Source organism: Chiloscyllium punctatum, chromosome 40 (assembly GCF_047496795.1).
Source record: "Chiloscyllium punctatum isolate Juve2018m chromosome 40, sChiPun1.3, whole genome shotgun sequence".
Taxonomy (NCBI): domain Eukaryota; kingdom Metazoa; phylum Chordata; class Chondrichthyes; order Orectolobiformes; family Hemiscylliidae; genus Chiloscyllium; species Chiloscyllium punctatum.
The window spans coordinates 24,157,243-24,178,924 of NC_092778.1; the positions used below are offsets into that span (position 1 = coordinate 24,157,243).

Genomic DNA, 21,682 nt, shown 5'->3' on the forward strand with positions numbered 1-21,682 from the left:
GCCCCCAACGCCTTATCTTCACCATGGATATCCAATCCCTCTACACCTCCATTCGCCATGACCAGGGCCTCCAAGCCCTCCGTTTTTTCCTCTCCAGACGTCCCCAACAGTACCCTTCCACTGACACTCTCATTCGTTTGGCCGAACTGGTCCTCACCCTTAACAATTTCTCCTTTGAATCCTCCCACTTCCTCCAGACCAAAGGCGTAGCCATGGGCACACGTATGGGCCCCAGCTATGCCTGTCTCTTTGTTGGCTATGTAGAACAGTTGATCTTCCATAACTACCCCGGCACCACTCCCCACCTCTTCCTCCGCGACATTGATGACTGCATTGGCGCCACCTCGTGCTCCCGCGAGGAGATTGAGCAATTCATCAACTTCATCAACACATTCCACCCTGACCTTAAATTTACCTGGACCATCTCTGACACCTCGCTCCCCTTCCTGGACCTCTCCATCTCCATTAGTGACGACCGACTTGACACTGACATTTTTTACAAACCCACCGACTCCCATTGCTACCTGGATTACACCTCTTCCCACCCTATCTCTTGCAAAAATGCCATCCCGTATTCCCAATTTCTCCGCCTCCGCCGTATCTGCTCCCAGGAGGACCAGTTCCACCATAGGACACACCAGATGGCCACCTTCTTTAGAGACCGCAATTTCTCTTCCCACGTGGTTAAAGATGCCCTCCAACGCATCTCGTCCACATCCCGCACCTCCGCCCTCAGACCCCACCCCTCCAACCGTAACAAGGACAGAACACCCCTGGTTCTCACCTTCCACCCTACAAACCTTCGCATCAACCAAATCATCCACCGACATTTCCGCCACCTCCAAAAAGACCCCACCACCAGGGATATATTTCCCTCCCCACCCCTTTCTGCCTTCCGCAAAGACCGTTCCCTCCGTGACTACCTGGTCAGGTCCACACCCCCCTACGACCCACCCTCCCATTCTGCCACTTTCCCCCGCCACCGCAGGAACTGTAAAACCTGTGCCCACACCTCCTCCCTCACCTCTATCCAAGGCCCTAAAGGAGCCTTCCACATCCATCAAAGTTTCACCTGCACATCCACCAATATCATTTATTGTATCCGTTGCTCCCGATGTGGTCTCCTCTACATTGGGGAGACTGGGCGCCTCCTAGCAGAGCGCTTTAGGGAACATCTCCGAGACACCCGCACCAATCAACCAAACCGCCCCGTGGCCCAACATTTCAACTCCCCCTCCCACTCTGCCGAGGACATGGAGGTCCTGGGCCTCCCTCACCACCAGACGCCTGGAGGAAGAACGCCTCATCTTCCGCCTCGGAACACTTCAATCCCAGGGCATCAATGTGGACTTCAACAGCTTCCTCATTTCCCCTTCCCCCACCTCATCCTAGTTTCAAACTTCCAGCTCAGCACTGTCCCCTTGACTTGTCCGGACTTGTCCGACCTGCCTATCTTCTTTTCCACCTATCCACTCCACCCTCTCCTCCTTGACTTATCACCTTCATCTCCTCCCCTACTCACCCATTGTACTCTATGCTACTCTCTCCCCACCCCCACCCTCCTCTAGCTTATCTCTCCACGCTTCAGGCTCACTGCCTTTATTCCTGATGAAGGGCTTTTGCCCGAAACGTCGATTTCGCTGCTCGTTGGATGCTGCCTGAACTGCTGTGCTCTTCCAGCACCACTCATCCAGAATCTGGTTTCCAGCATCTGCAGTCATTGTTTTTACCATGGGAGAATTCATGCTCTGTGGGCTGGGAAAAAGGGCATAACTTGTAAAGGGCAATCACTAAACGACATGGGGGTGGAAAGAAAGTCATAAGGGGCAATAGAGTTGTTTGAGAGGGTATTCCTTGGCATGGGTGGTATAGGGAGGACCTTGTGAACTTGCCTTTCAATGGCTGGTTCATGCAAACTATGTTTCATGATTGGCCAGACTCCACAAAAGTTGTAGAGGAGTAGGCCTTAATTATCTCTGTAATGGAGCCAGTCTGAGCAGGACTGTCAGGTGTGGGCTCACAATCCAAACTAGCTACACCATTAAAAGGGCCTCCCTAAATTGAAAAGTCCAAGTTTGGGATCAGTAATCCTGCAATCAAACAGTTTGCCATATTTTGGAGACTACCAAGTCAACCTGATGGTGTGAAGATCTCCAGCAGTCGAACCTTGGAATAGTATCAGGGTGAAGGGCAGATTTGTGGACATACCTTACGCTAAATAGCAAATTTTATGACCACTTCGGTCTTCCCTTCAGAATCGTGCAATTCTTTTTTAAGATTCTTATTTCTTATCTATACTCTAACCTGAGTGCAGGAAGAAAATGATACAGTAATACAGTACGGAAACGGCCCCTTCGTCCCAAACTGGTCCATGATGACCATGGTGCCCATTCAGCTAGTTCCAATTACCCGCATTTGGTACATTTCCCTTCTCATCCATGTACTTATCCAATTTTTTTTAAAAAGTTGCTATTGTATCTGCCTCAACCACTTCGTCTGGCAGCCCATTCCATATGTGCAACACTCTCTGCATGAAGAATTTGCCCTTCAGGTCTGTCTTAAATCTTCCCCCCCTCACCTTAAATCTATGCCCTCTAGTTTTCAATTCCCCGTCCCTGGGAAAAAGATTACATACATTCATCCAATTTACGCTCCTCATGATTTTATACACCTCAATAAGGTCACCCCTCATTCTCCTATGTTCCAAGGAGTAAAGTCCTATTCTGACCAACCTCTCCCTTTAACTCAGGTCTACCAGTCCTGGCAACATCCTTGTTAATCTTCTTTGCACTCTTTCCAGTTTAACAATGTCTTTCCAATAACAGGGTGACCAAACTGTACACAATACACAAGTGCGGCCTCACCAATGACTTATACAACTGTAACATAATGTCACAACTCCTGTACTCAGTGCCCCAACCAATGAAGGCCAGCATGCTAAATGCCTTCTTCACTACCCTATCTAGCTGTGACACCACTTTCAAACAACTATGTATTTGCCTTTCTCTCAGTTCCACAATACTCCTCAGGACCTTACCATTTACTGTATAAGTCCTACCTTGGTTTGACTTTCAAAGTGCAATACCTCACACTTATCTGTATTGAAATGCAGTTTCCAATCCTCAGCCCACTTCCCTGTCTGATCAAGATTCCTCTGGAATTATTGATAAACTTCCTCGCTATCAACAACATCTGAAAATAGTGCTAAGGAGCATTTTTGTTGGTTGAATTTACAGCCTTATTAGTCACAAATGAGTAATACAAAAATAATTGCTGCTTTTAATTGCTAGTCTTTAAGTCTGGTATATATTATGATTTTGATTTGTTCACAGTTTGACTTTAAATTGGTGACTTAACATCAAGCAGTTACTTTGATCAAATCATGATTTTCTGTATCTTACAGCATGCTGATTAGATTTATTTGCAGTTACATATAATACTTCAAAATTTATGATGTTATATACATATGTTGGTCACAAATTGGTTGGCTGTACAAAATTGTAGATCTCCCATATCTTCTCAGAATGTATGAGAAGTGAAAATTTCAGGTGACATAGGTTAAAAGTTGGTACACAGTTGAACCAGAGCACACTGATGTTATTCAAACCCGATTTAAGGTTGTGCATAGTGTCTCTGGTTTTGTGTTGCCAATTATAAATAACTACATACTATAATTACATCTTTATGGTTACATAATGGTGCATCTGCTTTCAGGGGATAGGTCATTACAGTGTCTCACATTAACTTATACAGCTTTTTCCCCTTGCACCAAAACAAGGAATATATACTGGAGGACTATATAGGAATATAAACTGAGAATTTGGGATATATACTGGAGAAAATTGGTAACAGAAAATGCTGGCAGATGTGAAATATTGATGCTTGTCTGTGATTTGTTTAAAATGAAACTGACATCTTCATTCATCATTTATTGATGATGAGAGATGATGTCAGTTTCATTTAAAATATATTTAATTGCTATTTCTTCAATCTTCCTATTTCAGGAGCAGCAAGTTGGAAAGTGTAACAAAAATGTAATTAGAGTCAAATCAAACTTGCTTCCTATTGCACACCATACCTTGTGCGACTGGTATTCTGTAAGGTAAAAGGTGATATAACATGCTGGCTGGAATTTTCGAGACCCTATACCACTCTCACATCCTCACACAGTGACTATAACTAATAAAAGGGATCAACTTTCCAGTAAGCCCTCTTCTGTTTCCAGTGCAATTATATTTTATAATAATTTTCTGAAATATTTGAACGATAATTCTGGGGTTCTCCTTGAGGTTTGACAGCATTGTCATTAATGCCATGAGGAGCTCACTGCCAGTAATTCAGAATGGTGATGGCTTGTCCATCAAGTCATATCATGTTTTGAGTCCAAATGCCTGAATGATGAGTAAGAGTAGTAGAAAAAGAAACAAATCCTGCATTCCAGAACTCAATACCCCTATTGAACATCCTGCCAAGGGTCCAAGACAAGAATTTACTTTACTCAGGCGGTTGTCAATTTTTGGAATTCTCTGTCACAAAGTCTTCTGGAAGCTCAGTCTTTGAGTATACTTAAGGTAAAGATTGCAAGAATTCTGATTACCAATTGCATTCAGAGTTACATGGATGAGGTGGCTGAAAGGATGCTGAAGTGTTCATTCAGCCATTATTGTATTTAATAATTGGGCAGGCTCCATGTATTGAATGATGATAGATTAGAGTGGTGCTGGAAAAACACAGCAGGTCAGGCAACATTTGAGAAGCAGAAAATTGATGTTTCGGGCAAAAGCGCTTCATCAGGAATGAAGGGCTTTTGCCCAAAGCGTCGATTTTCCTGCTCCTCAGATGCTGCCTGACCTGCTGTGCTTTTCCGGCACCATTCTAATCTCCAGGATCTGCAGTACCCTCTTCTGCTTTGTCCATAGGCTGAATGAACTACTGTGATTGTCATGTTCCGATGTCAAGATGTGCTTGTCAAGAATTGGCTATTTTCTCACAGAAAGATGCCCTGCAGATGGTTATGGTTGTTGAAGGCCAGTCATCTTAGCTGCAGGACATCTCTGCAGGAGCTCCTCGGGGTAGTGCCCTATGACCGATGCTTCATCAATGACCTTCCCTTCATCATAAGGTCTAAAGTGGGAATGTTAACCAATGATTGTACAGTGTTCAGCACCATGAACGACTTTTCAAATACTGAAGCAATCCATGTTCAAATGCAACAAAATTTGGACAATATCTAGGCTTGGACTGACAATGGCAAGTAACATTTGCATCACACAAATGCCAGGCTATGACCATCTACAAAAAGAGACAGTCTCACCACCACCCTTCGACATTCAGTGATGATGCTATTACTGAGACCCTCACTGTCAACTTCCTGAAGATTGCCATTGACCAGAAACTCAACTGGACTCACCACATAAGCCCAGTAGTGCAAGAGCAGGTCAGAGGCAATGAATACTGCGAGTAACTCACCTCCTCACTCCTCAGTGTCTGTCCATCAAATAAAAGGTGCAAGTCAGGAATGTAATGGAGTACTCCCTATTTGTCTGGATGAGTGCAGCTCTGACAACACTGAAGGAGCTTAACCTCATCCAGGGCAAAGCAGCCCACTTGTTTGACAGCACATTCACAAACATCACTCCTTCCACCACTGATGCACAATAGCAGTAGTGTATACATTCTGCAAGTAATTCATCAAAGATCCTTAGATAGCATCTTCCAAACCTGTGACCACTTCCATCCAGAAGAACATGGTCTGCAGATACATTGGAGCACCACTACTTGCATATTCCTGTCCAAGCCACTCACCTCCTTGCCTTGGAAATAATTGCTATTTCTTCGCTGTTGCTGGGTCAAAATCCTAGAACTACCTCCCTCAGGGCATTGTGGATCAGTCTACTGTGCATGGACTGCAACGGTTCAAGAAAACATTTTACTACCACCTTCCCAAAGTCAGCTAGGAATGGGCAATAAATACTGACCAGCCATTCCACATCCCACGATGAATAAAAATAAACTTGTGACCCTGCGTAGACAGCATCCTCGAATTGAAGAACATTGAATGGCAATTTTTAAATAATGTTATTTAATTTGGATTAATGTATCGATTGATTTATTCTGACCCACAAGTAATGAATTTAATTCAAGCTATGGTGTAGCAACTGTAGAATAATGAACATGTTGATTTATCTTGACTGATACTTTTTCAAATCCTAGAGTTTACCTGCAAAGTAATTTTCCTGTTGTTGGTTCTTTGGAGTCCGCTATTTAAATTCAGTTTACAGCCAAACGTTCTGGTCTGAAATTCAGTGACAGAGCCATGTAGTGCCACATTCTGGGCATTGAATTACCATTGTGACGTACTCATCTCCTTCTTCAAAGTATCACAGGAGGGCAACTTGTGTGCTGCCAGAAGCATGGTCTTAGTGTTTTGTCAAAAGTACTATGCTGGTAGAGTCTGGGAGCAATCTCCTTTCATTGCTACAACATGGCCCAAGAAAAGCCCTGCAGTGCTTCAGTACAACATTCCCAAAAATACGGATGATACCTTCATATAGCAGATGCTACATGGATCAAGTGCATTAATACCAATGTGCTTATTTGTAAAAATTGTAGTAATTTAGATCTCATGTCCTCTCTCTAAGGTGCACACAGAAACCTTGCCCAACGGCTGAAAATAAAGCTGTGTTCAAGATGATTCATGTTTAATTTCTTATCTAACAAGTGCTTTCTGTGTCTTTTCTGTAGTTTTACTGAAGCAATGAAGATTCAACCTAAGATTCAAGTCCTTGACAGTGCTGCAGCATATTATATAGGCCTTGGCCTGTTGCTAATTGGTACTATCCTTGTCCTGAGCAGCTTCTTTGCACTGGGATTCATCGGTACATTTTTAGGTGAGAACAATTACTGATGTTAATAGTCAAGCTAATGGTCATTTTATATGAAGTACAGTTTCTCTGATGTAAGCCTACCACTATTTTGTTGTCTTATCACTTGGTATATGAATAGTATAATTTGCATTAAGACTAGATTTCCTAAATTGTTCTGAGTTTAAGCCTTTGCTGTTCTCAGTAACAGCATGTATTCACTGAGCTTTCCCATTTGGGTGCATATATCCCTGTCAGAAGACTGTGGGTCTAACTACCCGGCAGGATTTGAGCACACAATAAGGTAACATTTCATTGCACTGCAATTAAAACATTGAAAAGGTATCTGGATGGATATATGAATAGGAGAGATTTAGAGGGATATGGGCCAAATGCTGGCAAATGAGACTAAATTTATTTAGGATATCTGGTTGGCATGGACAAGTTGGACATAGCAACATAGAAGATAGGAGCAGGAGGAGGCTATTCAGCCCTTTGAACCTGCTCTGCCATTCATCACAATCATGGCTAATTGAACAATTCCTATCTGGAGTTAAAATCAAGGCCACAGTGATTTTCATTGCCTCAGATAATTACTAGGCAAAAGTGAGAACTGCAGATGTGGAGACCAGAGTCTAGGTTAGAGCGGTGCTGGAAAAGGACAGCAGGTCAGGCAGCGTCCGAAGAGCAGGAAAATCAACATTTCAGGCAAAAGCCCTTCATCAGGAATGGAGGCAGGGAGCCTCCAGGGTGGATAGATAACTGGGGGGAAGGTGGTATCTCTCCACCCCAGAGGCACACTGTCTCCATTCCTGATGAAGGGCTTTTGCCTGAAATGTCGATTTTCCTGCTCCTCGGATGCTGCCTGACCTGCTGTGCTTTTCCAGTACCACTCTAATCTAATCAGATAATTCCTGCCAAATTAAAATACGTGTGGATTTACTTTCTGCTAATTTATAACCTATCTCACTTTAAAAATTGCATGTGCCAACTCAATAAAGGTCTTTGCAAAGTTTAATATATTATACACAACTGAAGATGAAAATGCATTCCCCTCTGGACGATATGTTGCCTTGACATTCTACTTTTTCAAGCCTAAGTGACGCAATGAATCCCACAGCATTAAATTGTGTGGCTCAGAAAGCTCAAACAGCACAGCAGTAAGTATCCACAAGTTTATAAGTACGCATGTAGCTCATGTGGTTTTTTTTAATCGTAAGACAAAATCTATGACGTCTTACCTACCTGTTCCTTTTGTCTGTTTTGCTATTTTGATCTCTCTCAAACCAGCTTGTCTGTTTCTGTCTTCAGCTTTTTCTCACCAATTGTTCTTGCTGTATTCTGCAGAAAGTACCAAACTTTCTTTGGTATACATTCAAAACACAGTGCGTCAAGTTTGCCCTCCTTCTGAAACCTTTTCCTATACCCATCATCTTGAAGGCTTGGTCATAAAATTCCTGAATGTGTAACCGTTAACTGTCAAGTCTAATGAGGCTGCCAATGAGACTATCAGATTCGAAAATAACCAGGGGGATGGCTAAGAAGGAACTTAAGTTGCAATTATAAATTCACTATTAAATTAGAAAGAGGAATAAAATGAGGGAGGGACGATTAGATTACGAGAGAGAGAAAGAGTCAAAGGAAAATACGAAAAGAATTTTGGTTTTAAAATTTGACATTTTAAGACTCTCCAAAACTGAAGGAATGAGATGCACACTTTTAATTGTTCATTTTCTGAGGTTAATGGCCAGTAATTAACAGTCATTGGTGGATTAAACAGATGCTTATATTGTTTATTACTTAAGATTTTGTGTTGAATTTGATGGTGATTAACTTGACATGCTGCAAATCACAGCAAAAATGTTCTTCCAAAATGGCCTGCAACTTTTGGCAATTCACAATTCATCGGGCATTTCTTTCTTGCCAAAAGTTGTGGGTGGATTTATGATTTAGTAATAGCATGTATTATTTCTGATGTTTTCTTCTTCTACAGTCCACAATATGAAGCCATTATAAAGTACATGCTCTCATACACAAACATACTCCATCATTAAGTGCATATTGTCACTTATATTAATGAAGCATGGTAAATTTAAGCATGCTACACAAATTATAAAATGTATATTTGTAAATGTTAAATTGTATATTTTGAATGTATAATCTTTGCAGGAGAACAATATTAATACACGAGGAGAAAGTGAGGACTGCAGATGCTGGAGATCGGAGCTGAAAATGTGTTGCTGGAAAAGCACAGCAGGTCAGGCAGCATCCAAGGAGCAGGAGAATCGACGTTTCGGGCATGAGCCCTTCTTCAGGAACGAGGAAAGTGTGCCAAGCAGGCTAACATAAAAGGTAGGGAGGAGGGACTTGGGGGAGGGGTAGGTGAAAGGAGGTTAAGGTGAGGGTGATAGGCCGGAGTGGGGGTGGGGGCGGAGAGGTCAGGAAGAAGATTGCAGGTTAGGAAGGTGGTGCTGAGTTCGAGGGTTGGGACTGAGATAAGGTGGGGGGGAGGGGAAATGAGGAAACTGGAGAAATCTGAATTCATCCCTTGTGGTTGGAGGGTTCCTAGGCTGAAGTTGAGGAGCTCTTCCTCCAGCCGTCGTGTTGCTATGGTCTGGCGATGGAGGAGTCCAAAGACCTGCATGTCCTTGGTGGAGTGGGAGGGGGAGTTGAAGTGTTGAGCCACAGGGTTGTTGGATTGATTGGTCCGGGTGTCTCAGAGGTGTGGGCGCAAGTTTTGCATTTCTTGCGGTTCGCTCCTTTGCCCTTGAGCCCCGCCCCTCCAATCGCCACCAGGACAGAACCCCACTGATCCTCACCTACCACCCCACCAACCTCCATATACAGCGTATCATCCGCCGTCATTTCTGCCACCTCCAAACGGACCCCACCACCAGGGATATATTTCCCTCCCCTCCCCTATCAGCGTTCGAAAAGACCACTGCCTCCATGACTCCCACGTCACGTCCACACCCACCACCAACCCAACCTCCACTCCCGGCACCTTCCCCTGCAACCGCAAGAAATGCAAAACTTGCGCCCACACCTCCCCCCTTACTTCCCTCCAAGGCCCCAAGGGATCCTTCCATATCCACCACAAATTCACCTGCACCTCCACGCACATCATCTATTGCATCCGCTGCACCCGATGTGGCCTCCTCTATATTGGGGAGACAGGCTGCCTACTTGCGGAACGTTTCAGAGAACACCTCTGGGACACCCAGACCAACCCGTGGCTCAACACTTCAACTCCCCCTCCCACTCCACCAAGGACATGCAGGTCCTTGGACTCCTCCATCGCCAGACCATAGCAACACGACGGCTGGAGGAAGAGCGCCTCATCTTCCGCCTAGGAACCCTCCAACCACAAGGAATCAACTCAGATTTCTCCAGTTTCCTCATTTCCTCTCCCCCCACCTTGTCTCAGTCCCAACCCTCGAACTCAGCACTACCTTCCTAACCTGCAATCTTCTTCCTGACCTCTCTGTCCCACCCCCACTCCGGCCTATCACCCTCACCTTAACCTCTTGCCACCTATCGCATTTCTAACACCCCTCCCCCAAGTCCCTCCTCCCTACCTTTTATCTTAACCTGCTGGGTACACTTTCTTCATTCCTGAAGAAGGGCTCATGCCTGAAATGTCGATTCTCCTGCTCCTTGGATGCTGCCTGACCTGCTGCGCTTTTCTAGCAACACATTTTCAACAACATTAATACAACCAGCTTTCTTTGGATAAATGCATTACTTTAGATAATGCAGTCTGGGGTGAAGGTGGCTTGTTTGAACTTGGACTCTTGAAGTTAAGATTAGATTAGATTAGATTAGATTAGATTACTTACAGTGTGGAAACAGGCCCTTCGGCCCAACAAGTCCACACCGCCCCGCCAAAGCGTAACCCACCCATACCCCTACATCTACATCCAACCCTTACCTAACACTACGGGCAATTTAGCATGGCCAATTCACCTGACCTGCACATCTTTTGGACTGTGGGAGGAAACCGGAGCACCCGGAGGAAACCCACGCAGACACGGGGAGAACGTGCAAACTCCACACAGTCAGTCGCCTGAGGTGGGAATTGAACCCGGGTCTCCGGCGCTGCGAGGCAGCAGTGCTAACCACTGTGCCACCGTGCCGCCCAAGTACGACAAGTACGGTACAAGGAGCCTTGAGTGTTGGCTATGCCAGGTATGTTCAGTGCTCCTCAGCACTGGTGCATGGGAAGTTGCTCTGAGGAGTGAGAGTTTGATTTCTATTGAAGCAAGAGCAGACCCCAGACAGGTGAGGGGCTCACAAAAAAGCTTTGATGAGTTCATAACATACAAGTATTTCAGCCACTTGATTGATATTTACTGTGCAGAAGAAAGTAAATGTATTTTCTTGCAGCTAGATTTAAGATATCTGGAATATACCAGCCTACACTGCAGTGTAACGGGAGTGGTAGATGCTCTTTCTCTTTTTCTCTCTCTCAAAAGAGAACACCCAGCACTTATACTGTAATTGAAAAATTATTCATGTTTCTATATGTTTTTGATTAGCACACACTGGTTGGCTGCTTGAACATGACAGCAATTCTGAAAAACAGTGTTATGGTGATAGACCCTGTAGCTTGTACAGAACTTGTATAGGGGAATGGTAATTTATGGAGTTAGTACAAAGTTGTAAAATGTGTGATGCAAATTGTTGAGTTGTCCTTCATATGTTTGCTGCAGGTGTAATGCCATATCCCATACCTTTTGCTATTAATTGATGGCCTCAGGCTTCACTCAACTATTTGATCCTTGGATGTGAAAGGCCACAGCTCCAATGAGTGAACCTCTGGTGTGAGGCAGGAAGAGTGCTGCAGTTAAGGCCTCTCTGAACACCGTAGAAGTCGACAGGGTATCAGTGTTACAGCTGTTACTGATAGAAAGCTCGGAGTAGTTCAGCCATCTGAGGACAGCATTTTAGATCATTTGGAGCTGAACCCATGTTGAACCAATGTCACTAATACAATCACTGTTACCATGTGTCCTATACCAACCCAGTTTCCCCAATGTTTCATACTGATTACCACAATGAAATATCAGTGCCAGCACAGGAGATGATGGTGAGCAGTTTTCAGAGGAGAAGCATCACTGTGTGGATGTATTGTCACATGACCCCTGTGTACACTCCTCCAACTCAGTGGATCCAGCATTACAACAGGGTGGGACAGGCTGAGCAGCAGTAGATACTGAAGATAGGTATGGCAGTAGTGAATCCCAGTATAAGAGTGCAGGACATTTTAAACTCTGCTCAGCTGAGTTATCCACTTGAACACGTACCTATGGAGCAGCAGTAGAAATGCATATGCATTTGTCAGAATTTTCAGAGGCATTTTGCATTCTTGCATGGAAAATGGATGAGCCTTTCTGTACAGTGATTGCCACTTCATCACATGCCTTTGTACTGATGATCAAAGGCTTCCATTGAAAGAGTGACAAACCTCATGGAGTATCAGAAACAGCAAACTATCGAATGCATTTGGGCCAGCAACAAAAACGGCCTTTTGCTGTGACTACCCACTGGCACAACATTTGGCAAAGCACTGCCTGGTGGCTGAGTACAACACTCACATACAGCCATGTACTCTCCCTTTCCTGGCTGGCAGGTGGTCATAGAGATGTACACCATAGAAACAGACCCTTTTGTTCTACTCGTTCATGCCGACCAGATATCCCAACCCAATTTAGTCCCATCTGCCAGCACCTGGCCCATATCCCTCCAAACCCTTCCTATTCATGTACCCATCCAAATGCCTCTTAAATGTTGCAATTGTACCAGCCTCTACCACTTCCTCTGGCAGCTCATTCCATACACGTACCACTCTCTGTGTGAAAAAATTGCCCCATAGGTCTCTTTTATATCTTTCCCCTCTCACCCTAAACCTATGCCCTCTTGTTCTGGACTCCCCCACTCCAGGGAAAAGACTTTGCCTATTTGCCCTATCCATGCTCCTCATAATTTTGTAAACCTCTATAAGGTCACCCCTCAGCCTCCAACGCTCCAGGCAAAACAGCCCCAGCCTGTTCAGCCTCTCCCTATAGCTCAAATCCTCCAATCCTGGCAACATCCTTGTAAATCTTTTTTTAACTCTTTCAAGTTTCGCAACATATTTCCGATAGGAAGGAGACCAGAATTGCACGCAATATTCCAACGGTGGCCTAGCCAATGTCCTGTACAACCGCAATATGACCTCCCAACTCCTGTACTCAATACTCTGACCGATAAAAGGAAAGCATACCAAACGCCTCCTTCACTATCCTATCTACCTGCGACTTCACTTTCAAGGAGCTATGAACCTGCACTCCAAGGTCTCTTTGTTCAGCAACACTCCCTAGGACCTTACCATTAAGTGTATAAGTCCTGCTAGGATTTGCTTTCCCAAAATGCAGCACTCGCATTTATCTGAATTAAACTCCATCTGCCACTTCTCAGCCCATTGGCCCAACTGATCAAGATCCTGTTGTAATCTGTGGTAACCTTCTTTGTTGTCCACTACATCTCCAATCATCTTCAAACTTACTAACTGTACCTCTTATGCTCGCACAGTGGCACAGTGGTTAGCACTGCTGCCTCACAGCGCTGGAGACCCGGGTTCAATTCCCCCCTCGGGCGACTGACTGTGTGGAGTTTGCACGTTCTCCCCGTGTCTGCGTGGGTTTCCACCCACAGTCCAAAGATGTGCAGGTCAGGTGAATTGGCCATGCTAAATTGCCCGTAGTGTTAGGTAAGGGGTAAATGTAGGGGTATGGGTGGGTTGCGCTTCGGCGGGTCGATGTGGACTTGTTGGGCCGAAGGGCCTGTTTCCACACTGTAATGTAATGTAATCTAATCTAATCAAATTATTTATGTAAATGACAAAACGTAGAGGACCCAGCACCGATCCTTGTGACACTCCAGTCAGAAAAACAACACCACCACCCTCTGTCTTCTATCTTTGAGCCAGCTCTGTAAAGCTAGCTAATTCTCCCTGTGTTCAGTGAGATCTAACCTTGCTAATTAGTCTCCCATGGGGAACCTTGTTGAACGCCTTACTGAATTCCATATAGATCACATCTACCACTTTGCCCTCATCAATCCTCTTTGTTACTTCTTCAAAAAACTCAATCAAGATTGTGAGACATGATTTCCCACACACAAAGCCATGTTGACTAACCCTAATCAGTCCTTGCCTTTCCAAATACATGTATATGCTGTCCCTCAGGATTCCCTCCAACAACTTGCCCACTACCGAGGTCAGGCTCACTGGCTTGTCTTTACCACCCTTCTTAAACAGTGGCACCACGTTAGCCAACCTCTAGTCTTCCGGCACTTCACCTGTGACTATCGATGATACAAATATCTCAGCAAGAGGCCCAGCAATCACTTCCTTAGCTTCCCACAGAGTTCTCGGGTACACCTGATCAGGTCCTGGGGATTTATCCACCTTTTAACGTTTCTAGACATCAAGCACTTCCTCCTCTGTAATCTGGACATTTTGCAAGATGTCACCATCTATTTCCCTACAGTCTATATCTTCCATATCCTTTTCCACAGTAAATACTGATGCAAAATATTAATTTAGTATCTCCCCCATTTTTTGCAGCTCCACACAAAGGCTGCCTTGCTGATCTTTAAGGGTCCCTACTCTCCCCCGAGTTACCCTTTTGTCCTTTATGTATTTGTAAAAACTCTTTGGATTCTCCTTAATTCTATTTGCCAAAGCTATCTCATGTCCCCTTTTTGCCCTCCTGATTTCCCTCTTAGGTATACTCCTACTTCCTTTATACTCTTCTAAGGATTCACTCGATCTATCCTGTCTGTACCTGACATATGCTTCCTTCTTTTTCTTAACCAAACCTTCAATTTCTTTCCAAAGGGCTGAATCCAGCATTCCCTATACGTATCAGCCTTTCCTTTCCTCCTAACAGGAATATACTTTCTCTGGATTCTATTCTCTCAATTCTGAAGGCTTCCTATTTTCTAGCTGTCCCTTTACCTGCGAACATCTGCCTCCAATCAACTTTCGAAAGTTCTTGCCTAATACCATCAAAATTGGCCTTTCTCCAATTTAGAGCTTCAATTTTTAGATCTGGGCTATCCTTTTCCATCATTATTTTAAATCTAATAGAATTATGGTCGCTGGCCCCACTGACACCTCAGTCACCTGCCCTGCCTTATTTCCCAAGAGTAGGTAAAATTTTGCACCTTCTCGAGTAGGTACATCCACATACTGAATCAGAAAATTGTTTTGTACACACTTAAGAAATTCCTCTCCATCTAAACCCTTAACACTATGGCAGTCCCAGTCTTTGTTTGGAAAGTTAGAATCCTCTACCATAACCACCTTATTATTCTGAGATCTCCTTATAAGTTTGTTTCTCAATTTTCCTCTGACTATTAGGGGGTCTATAATACAATCCCAATAAGGTTATCATCCCTTTTTTATTTCTCAGTTCCACCCAAATAACTTCCCTGGATGAATTTCCGCGAATATCCTCCCTCAACACAACTGTAATGCTATCCCTTATCAAAAAACTCCGCTTCCCCTCCTCTCTTGCATCCCTTTCTATCCTTCCTGTAGCATTTATATCCTGGAACATTAAGCTACCAGTCCTGCCCATCCCTGAGCTATGTTTCTGTAATTGCTATGATATCCCAGTCCCATGTTCCTAACCATGCCCTGAGTTCATCTGCCTTCCCTGTTAGGCTCCTTGCATTGAAATAAATGCAGTTTAATTTATTAGTCCTACCTTGTCCCTGCCTGCCCTGACTGTTTGACTCGCTTCTGTTCTTAACTGTACCAGTCTCAGATTGATTTCTTTCCTCGCTATCTCCCTGAGTCACATACCCCCCCACTTTACTAGTTTAAATCCTCCCGAGCAGCTCCAGCAACTTTCCCTGCCAGTATATTAGTCCCCTTCCAATTTAGGTCCAATCCGTCTTTCTTGTACACGTCACTTCTACCCCCAAAAAATACAGAGAGGCTGTGGGGGCTTTTCTCAAGATTACCCCTGCTTCACAGACTTCCTGAGTAACCCCACAGGAAATATGATTATAAGTTGCTGTTTCATGGTGATCTGTGATATTACTCTGAGAGATTCTATCAGTTGCAAGCATTTAATTTTAGCTGGGCACAGGCTTGTCAGTTTTACCTCTTGTCTTGCTTGTATCAGGTCAGTTGTACTCTGAGTTCCTGCTGTGTATTCACTTCCTTCAACCTGTTTCTTTCTCTGTCTCGCTCTGTCTCCCTCTCTCTCCCTCTCACATGAAGTTTAAATTCAATCATAATCTGGAACAAACAGTGTAACCACTGTTGTTGGTTGTAGAAATTTACCTGGTTTGCTAATGTTTTTTAGGGAAGAGAATTTGCCATCCTTGCCTGGTCTGGCATACGTGTAACTCCAGACCCACCATAATGTGGTTGACTCTTAAATGTCCTCTGGCCAATTAGGAATAGACAGTAAACGCCAGCAATGTTCACACACATTGAACAAATAAAAAGGAACATACATGCATTTGTGCACCTCATTAGAGTTGCTGCTGAATATAAGTTGACATCTGACCAGTTTCAACTTGTTGGCACACACACTGCTGATCACTAGATTTGTTGATTGTTTTGTTTTGTCTCTACATTGCATTCTCACCTCTGGTGTTAAACCGCCTCATGAGGCCTGTTAGATTATGTTGGTGAAATTGTGCCTGTTTTGATTGGCAAGATAGCATTCCCAACCTTGACCAACCTAATTTGATTGTGGCTGCACCTTCACAAACCATGACCCCACAAACAGCAACAAAATTAATAACCAGATAATCACCGACAGGATGAGGGATGAATTTTGGCTAGGATTGTTCTTAGATTCATCTCCTGGGAAGCTGATGTTACCTGAGAAAGCAGTCCTTCAGTACTGGAGTGGCAGGCATGACTTTGCACTCAAGTTGCTGAAATGGTTCTTGAACATATGACTTTCAAGTCTGGGCTGGGAATACTAACACTGGACAGTGACACTCTGAGAGTTTGATATATCAAGGCTTTATGAGGACAGCGGGATGCCTTAAGTCTTCTGTACTACTTTATGCTTCATGTGTTGGAATGAATGTTATGCATTGGATTGCCATTTATTTTCATCAACTATTAGTCTTAGTTTTTGGTGAACAAAAATTATTTTCTGTGTTGTTGTTGTGGCTTGCTTATGATTGATTTGGTAAGACTACACAACAGTTCCTTAAAAACAGCAGTTTGAAAAGTCTGCAATTATAATGCAAGGCCCATCAGCTTAGTCCAATTAAAGGCTGCAGTTGTCTAATAACAAATTAATTTATGCACTTAAAGCAGAAAGTCTGGGAAAAATGTTTTGTTTTAAAGGTATTGATCTAGTGCAGTGACATTTCAAATTATAGTTTCCAAGACTAACTGTTATATGTGAACCATCCAAAGTACTGGCCAAGTGTTAGAAAATTATTGTAATATTGAGTATGTTCAAGGCTTGTTTGAACTGTATAACTATTCCATTTGGTCTCATGCCCAGATTTCCACATGGGACTTGCCTATGGTGTACTACTCACTTATTTACTGTTCAGCTAGACTTCTTAAAAGTAGATAGCCAGTGGCAATTGAACTCTCTTCCTGTACTTTTTGGGACATGTTGTGATAGTGTTCCACGCATTGTTTTTGCTGGCATCTTTGTGACCTTTTTTGTAGTTGCCTTTTTTGCTGCTTCTAATTATGTGATTGCTGTGGGGCATCAGAATAGCAGTACACAAAATGGTGTGCATGACCCTTCCTTCCCATTCCAAACAGGCTGAATTAATTGTTTTAATGAGTCAAAGATAGCAAGAAGCCAGCTGAATCCTCTTGGCTAAATCCAAATTGTATTGAGCACGGTGGTTAGCACTGCTGCCTCACAGCGCCAGGGACCTGGGTTCGATTCCAGCCTCAGGCGACTGGCTGTGTGGAGTTTGCACATTCTCCCCATGTCTGTACGGGTCTCCTCCAGGTGCTCTGGTTTCCTCCATCAATCAAATTTGTGCAGGTTAGGTGAATTGGCCATGCTAAATTGCCCATAGTGTTCAGTGATGTGGAGGTTATGTGCATAATCAGGACTAAGTGTAGAGTACTAAGGTAGGGAAATGGGTCTGGGTGGAGTACTCTTCGGAGGGTTGGTATGGAGTTCACACATAGAACATAAAACGTAGAACAGTACAGGCCTATCGGCCCGTGATGTTGTGCTGAGCATTTATCTTAATCGAAGGTTAATCTAACCTTCACACCCCTCAATTTACTACTCTCCATGTGCTTGTCCAGCAGTCATTTGAATGTCCCTAATGTCTCTGACTCTACTACCACCGCTGGCAGTGCATTCCATGCACCACTCTGAGTAAAGAACCTCCCTCTGACATCTCCCCTCTACTTTCCTCCAATCACCTTAAAATTATGACCCATCTGCCCTGGGGAAAAGCCTCTGGTTATCGAGTCCATCTGTGCCTCACATTACCTTGTACACCTCTATCAAGTTACCTTTCTTTATTCCTTCTCTCCAGTGTGAAAAGCCCTAGTTCACTCAACCTCGCTTCATAAGTCAAACCCTCCAGTCCAGGCAGCATCCTGGTAAATCTTCTCTGCTCCCTCTCTAAAGCTTCTACATCCTCCTGTAATGGGGCGACCAGAACTGAATACAATATTCCAAGTGTGGTTTATCCATACTTTTATAGAGCTGCAGCAAAACCTTGTGGCTCTTAAACTCAATCCCCCTTTTCATGAAAGCCAAAACACCATACGCCTTCTTAACAACCCTGTCAACTTGGGTAGCAACTTTGAGAGATCTATGTACGTGGATCCTAAGATCCCGCTGTTCCTCCACACTGCCAAGAATCCTGTCTTTAACACTGTCTTCAGCATTCAAATTTGACCTTCCAAAATGAATCACTTCACATTTATCCAGGTTGAACTCCATCTGCCACTTCTCAGCCCAGCTCTGCATCCTATCAAGTCATGTTATAGTATGCAACAGCCCTTGACACTATCTACCACGCATTTGTTGGGCCAAATGGCCTGTTTTCGCACTGTAGGGAATCTCTGATTCTTTTTTGGAGGGTGTTGCCAGGAGGCCAAGTGAATTCTTTCACTGTATCTCACCAAACTGTCCTCATTAATTATGTACTCTGTCCCTGTGACAGCTCTCACATCTGATTTCTACCCTATCTTAGTAAGCACAGGTCTCACAGCAACTTGTCACTCAGCGGATACCTGTCAAAACACCAGCATCTCCTGTACCCATTGTGCCCAGAAGAGCACTGGCCTTCCAAAACTGCGTTGCTCATTCAAGGGCAGAGTTGTAAGGTAACATGGTACCGCATTCTGGACGTACTTGTAGAAAGGGTGGGGCAAAGAGAGGCCTCCTATTCCCAGAGGACTAGCAGAGGAGGCTCTGCCACCTGATCTGAAATTGCCACCAGATCAGTACCAACTCCAGGGTGCAAATGAATGGCATACAGTTGAAAGAAAGTCAGTGACCTTCTCAACTCTGCCAAGTTAAGTTCCAAGCTCTTGTCTCTGCTTCATCAGATTAATACTAATTCAGCACCCTCTTCCCACCAAGGCTCAAGTTCTGTCACTTCCACTATTGCCTGCAGCATCTTTCCTCACTCCCTCCCATCCATCCAATCACTTGGGTAATCCAAGATGGAGGACAGGAAAAATTTCTGGGTGTAACAGCTGCTCCTTTTTTGGAGTATTTTAGGTGCTGGAGGATATTTTCTTGAATTCCAGGTGCTGCAATTACTGTTTCATATGCTGTTGCATTATTTTGGAACTTTGGGAAAAAAAGTCAAAACAACAGCAGTTTTAAAAGGGAGAAGAACAGATGAAGGAAGCACATGGTGAGGTCAGTGCAGGAGAGAGAGAGAAAGAAACTGACACCATAGTGAACCTGCACAGTTACTGCCTTTGTTGTCTGAATTCAAGTATCACTGGATAGTGGAGTGTGTGGGAAAATTAACAAACTGTGAAATTCAGAACTGATTTTGGAGGATCTGTTTGGGTGAAGTTCACAGCACAGAAGCAAATAAGTGTATTGTTTTTAAGTACGACCTACAGAAAGTCTGCAGTAGTGAGTAGAGTGGGTTCTTTCTTGGTTATATGTTTTTGAAATACGTCTTTTGATTAAACCTAAAATATAAGTCATAACTATTAATTTAACCTGGAGCAGTGTTTTGTAGAGGAATTATTTTCTGGGTCTGTAGATTGTGAAGGAGCAAGAATGGCCTTTAGTAGAGTAATATGTGCTTCTTGCCAGATGTGGGAGTTTCAAGAGAGTTTAAGGGTTACTGCGGATTATATATGCCATATCTGCCTGTTGGTTGCGAATCTTATCAGATTGGTTGGAGGCAGTTAGATGCAATAAGGAATTTGCAACAGTATTTGATGGATAGCTGTTATAGGAAGGGGGGAAAGTGCCAGATACAGTCACATAGATCAGAAACATCAGGAAAGGTAAGAGAGGTAGGCAGGTAGTGCAAGAGCCTTTTGTGGCTATACCCATTTCAAACAAGTATGCTGTTTTGGAAAATGTAGGAGGTGATGGATTCTCAGGGGAATATAGCACGAACAGCCAAGTTTCTGGTATTGAGACTGGCTCTAATGCAACGAGGGGTATGTTGGATTCCAAGAGATCAATTGTGTTAGGGGACTCTCTGGTCTGAAATGCAGACAGACGTTTCTGTGACCAGCAGTGAAAAATCGGAATGGTGTGTTGCTTTCCTGGTGCCAGGATTAAGGATGTCTCAGAGAGGGTGCAGAATGTTCTCAAGGTGGAGAGGGACCAGCAAGAAATCATTGTCCACATTGGAACCAACGACATAGGAAGGGAAAAGGTTGAGATTCTGAAGGGAGATTACAGAGAGTTATCAAGAATTTAAAAAGGAGGTCCTCGAGAGTAGTAATAACTGGATTATTCTCGGTGCTACGAACTAGTGAGGGCAGGAATAGGAGGATGGAGCAGATGAAGACATGGCTGAGGAGCAGGTGTATGGGAGAAGGATTCACATTTTTGGACCATTTGAATCTCTTTTGGGGTAGAAGTGACCTGTACAAGAAGGACGGTTTGCACCGAATTTGGAAGGAGACTAATATACTGGCAGGGAGATTTGCTGGATCTGCCTGGGAGGATTTAACTAGTAAGGTGGGGGGGTGGGGGGTGTGACCCAGGGAGATAATGAGGAAAGAGATCAATCTGAGATGGGTACAGTTGAGAACAGAAGCAAGTCAAACAGTCAGGGCAGGCAGGGACAAGGTAGGACTAATAAATTAAACTGCATTTATTTCAATGCAAGGGGCCTAACAGGGAAGGCAGATGAACTCAGGGCATGGTTAGGAACATGGGACTAGGATATCATAGCAATTTCAGAAACCTGGCTCAGGGATGGGCAGGACTGGTAGCTTAATGTTCCAGGATACAAATGCTACAGGAAGGATAGAAAGGGAGGCAATAGAGGAGGGGGAGTGGAGATTTTGATAAGGGATAGCATTACAGCTGTGCTGACGGAGGATATTCCCGGAAGTACATCCAGGGAAGTTGTTTGGGTGGAACTAAGAAATAAGAAAGGGAGGATAACCTTATTGGGACTGTATTATAGACCCCTCAACAGAGGGAAATTGAGAAACAAACTTGTAAGGAGATCTCGGCTATCTGTAAGAATAATAGGGTGGTTATGGTAGAGGATTTTAACTTTCCAAATATAGACTGGGACTGCCATAGTGTTAAAGGTTTAGATGGAGAGGAATTTGTTAAGTGTTTATAAGATAATTTTCTGATTCA

At 43.9% G+C, this 21,682-nt stretch overlaps 1 protein-coding gene across 2 annotated transcripts in view; it reads left to right on the forward strand.

Moving 5' to 3' along the window:
- The window catches only part of pemt (phosphatidylethanolamine N-methyltransferase), a 181,721-nt gene that overhangs the window by 80,064 nt on the left and 79,975 nt on the right, over window positions 1-21,682 (forward strand). For both annotated transcript variants that reach the window (XM_072559481.1, XM_072559482.1), the window contains exon 4: window positions 6,745-6,890. In XM_072559481.1, the coding sequence (XP_072415582.1) occupies window positions 6,745-6,890 (146 nt within the window). The remainder of the gene's footprint in view (window positions 1-6,744; window positions 6,891-21,682) is intronic.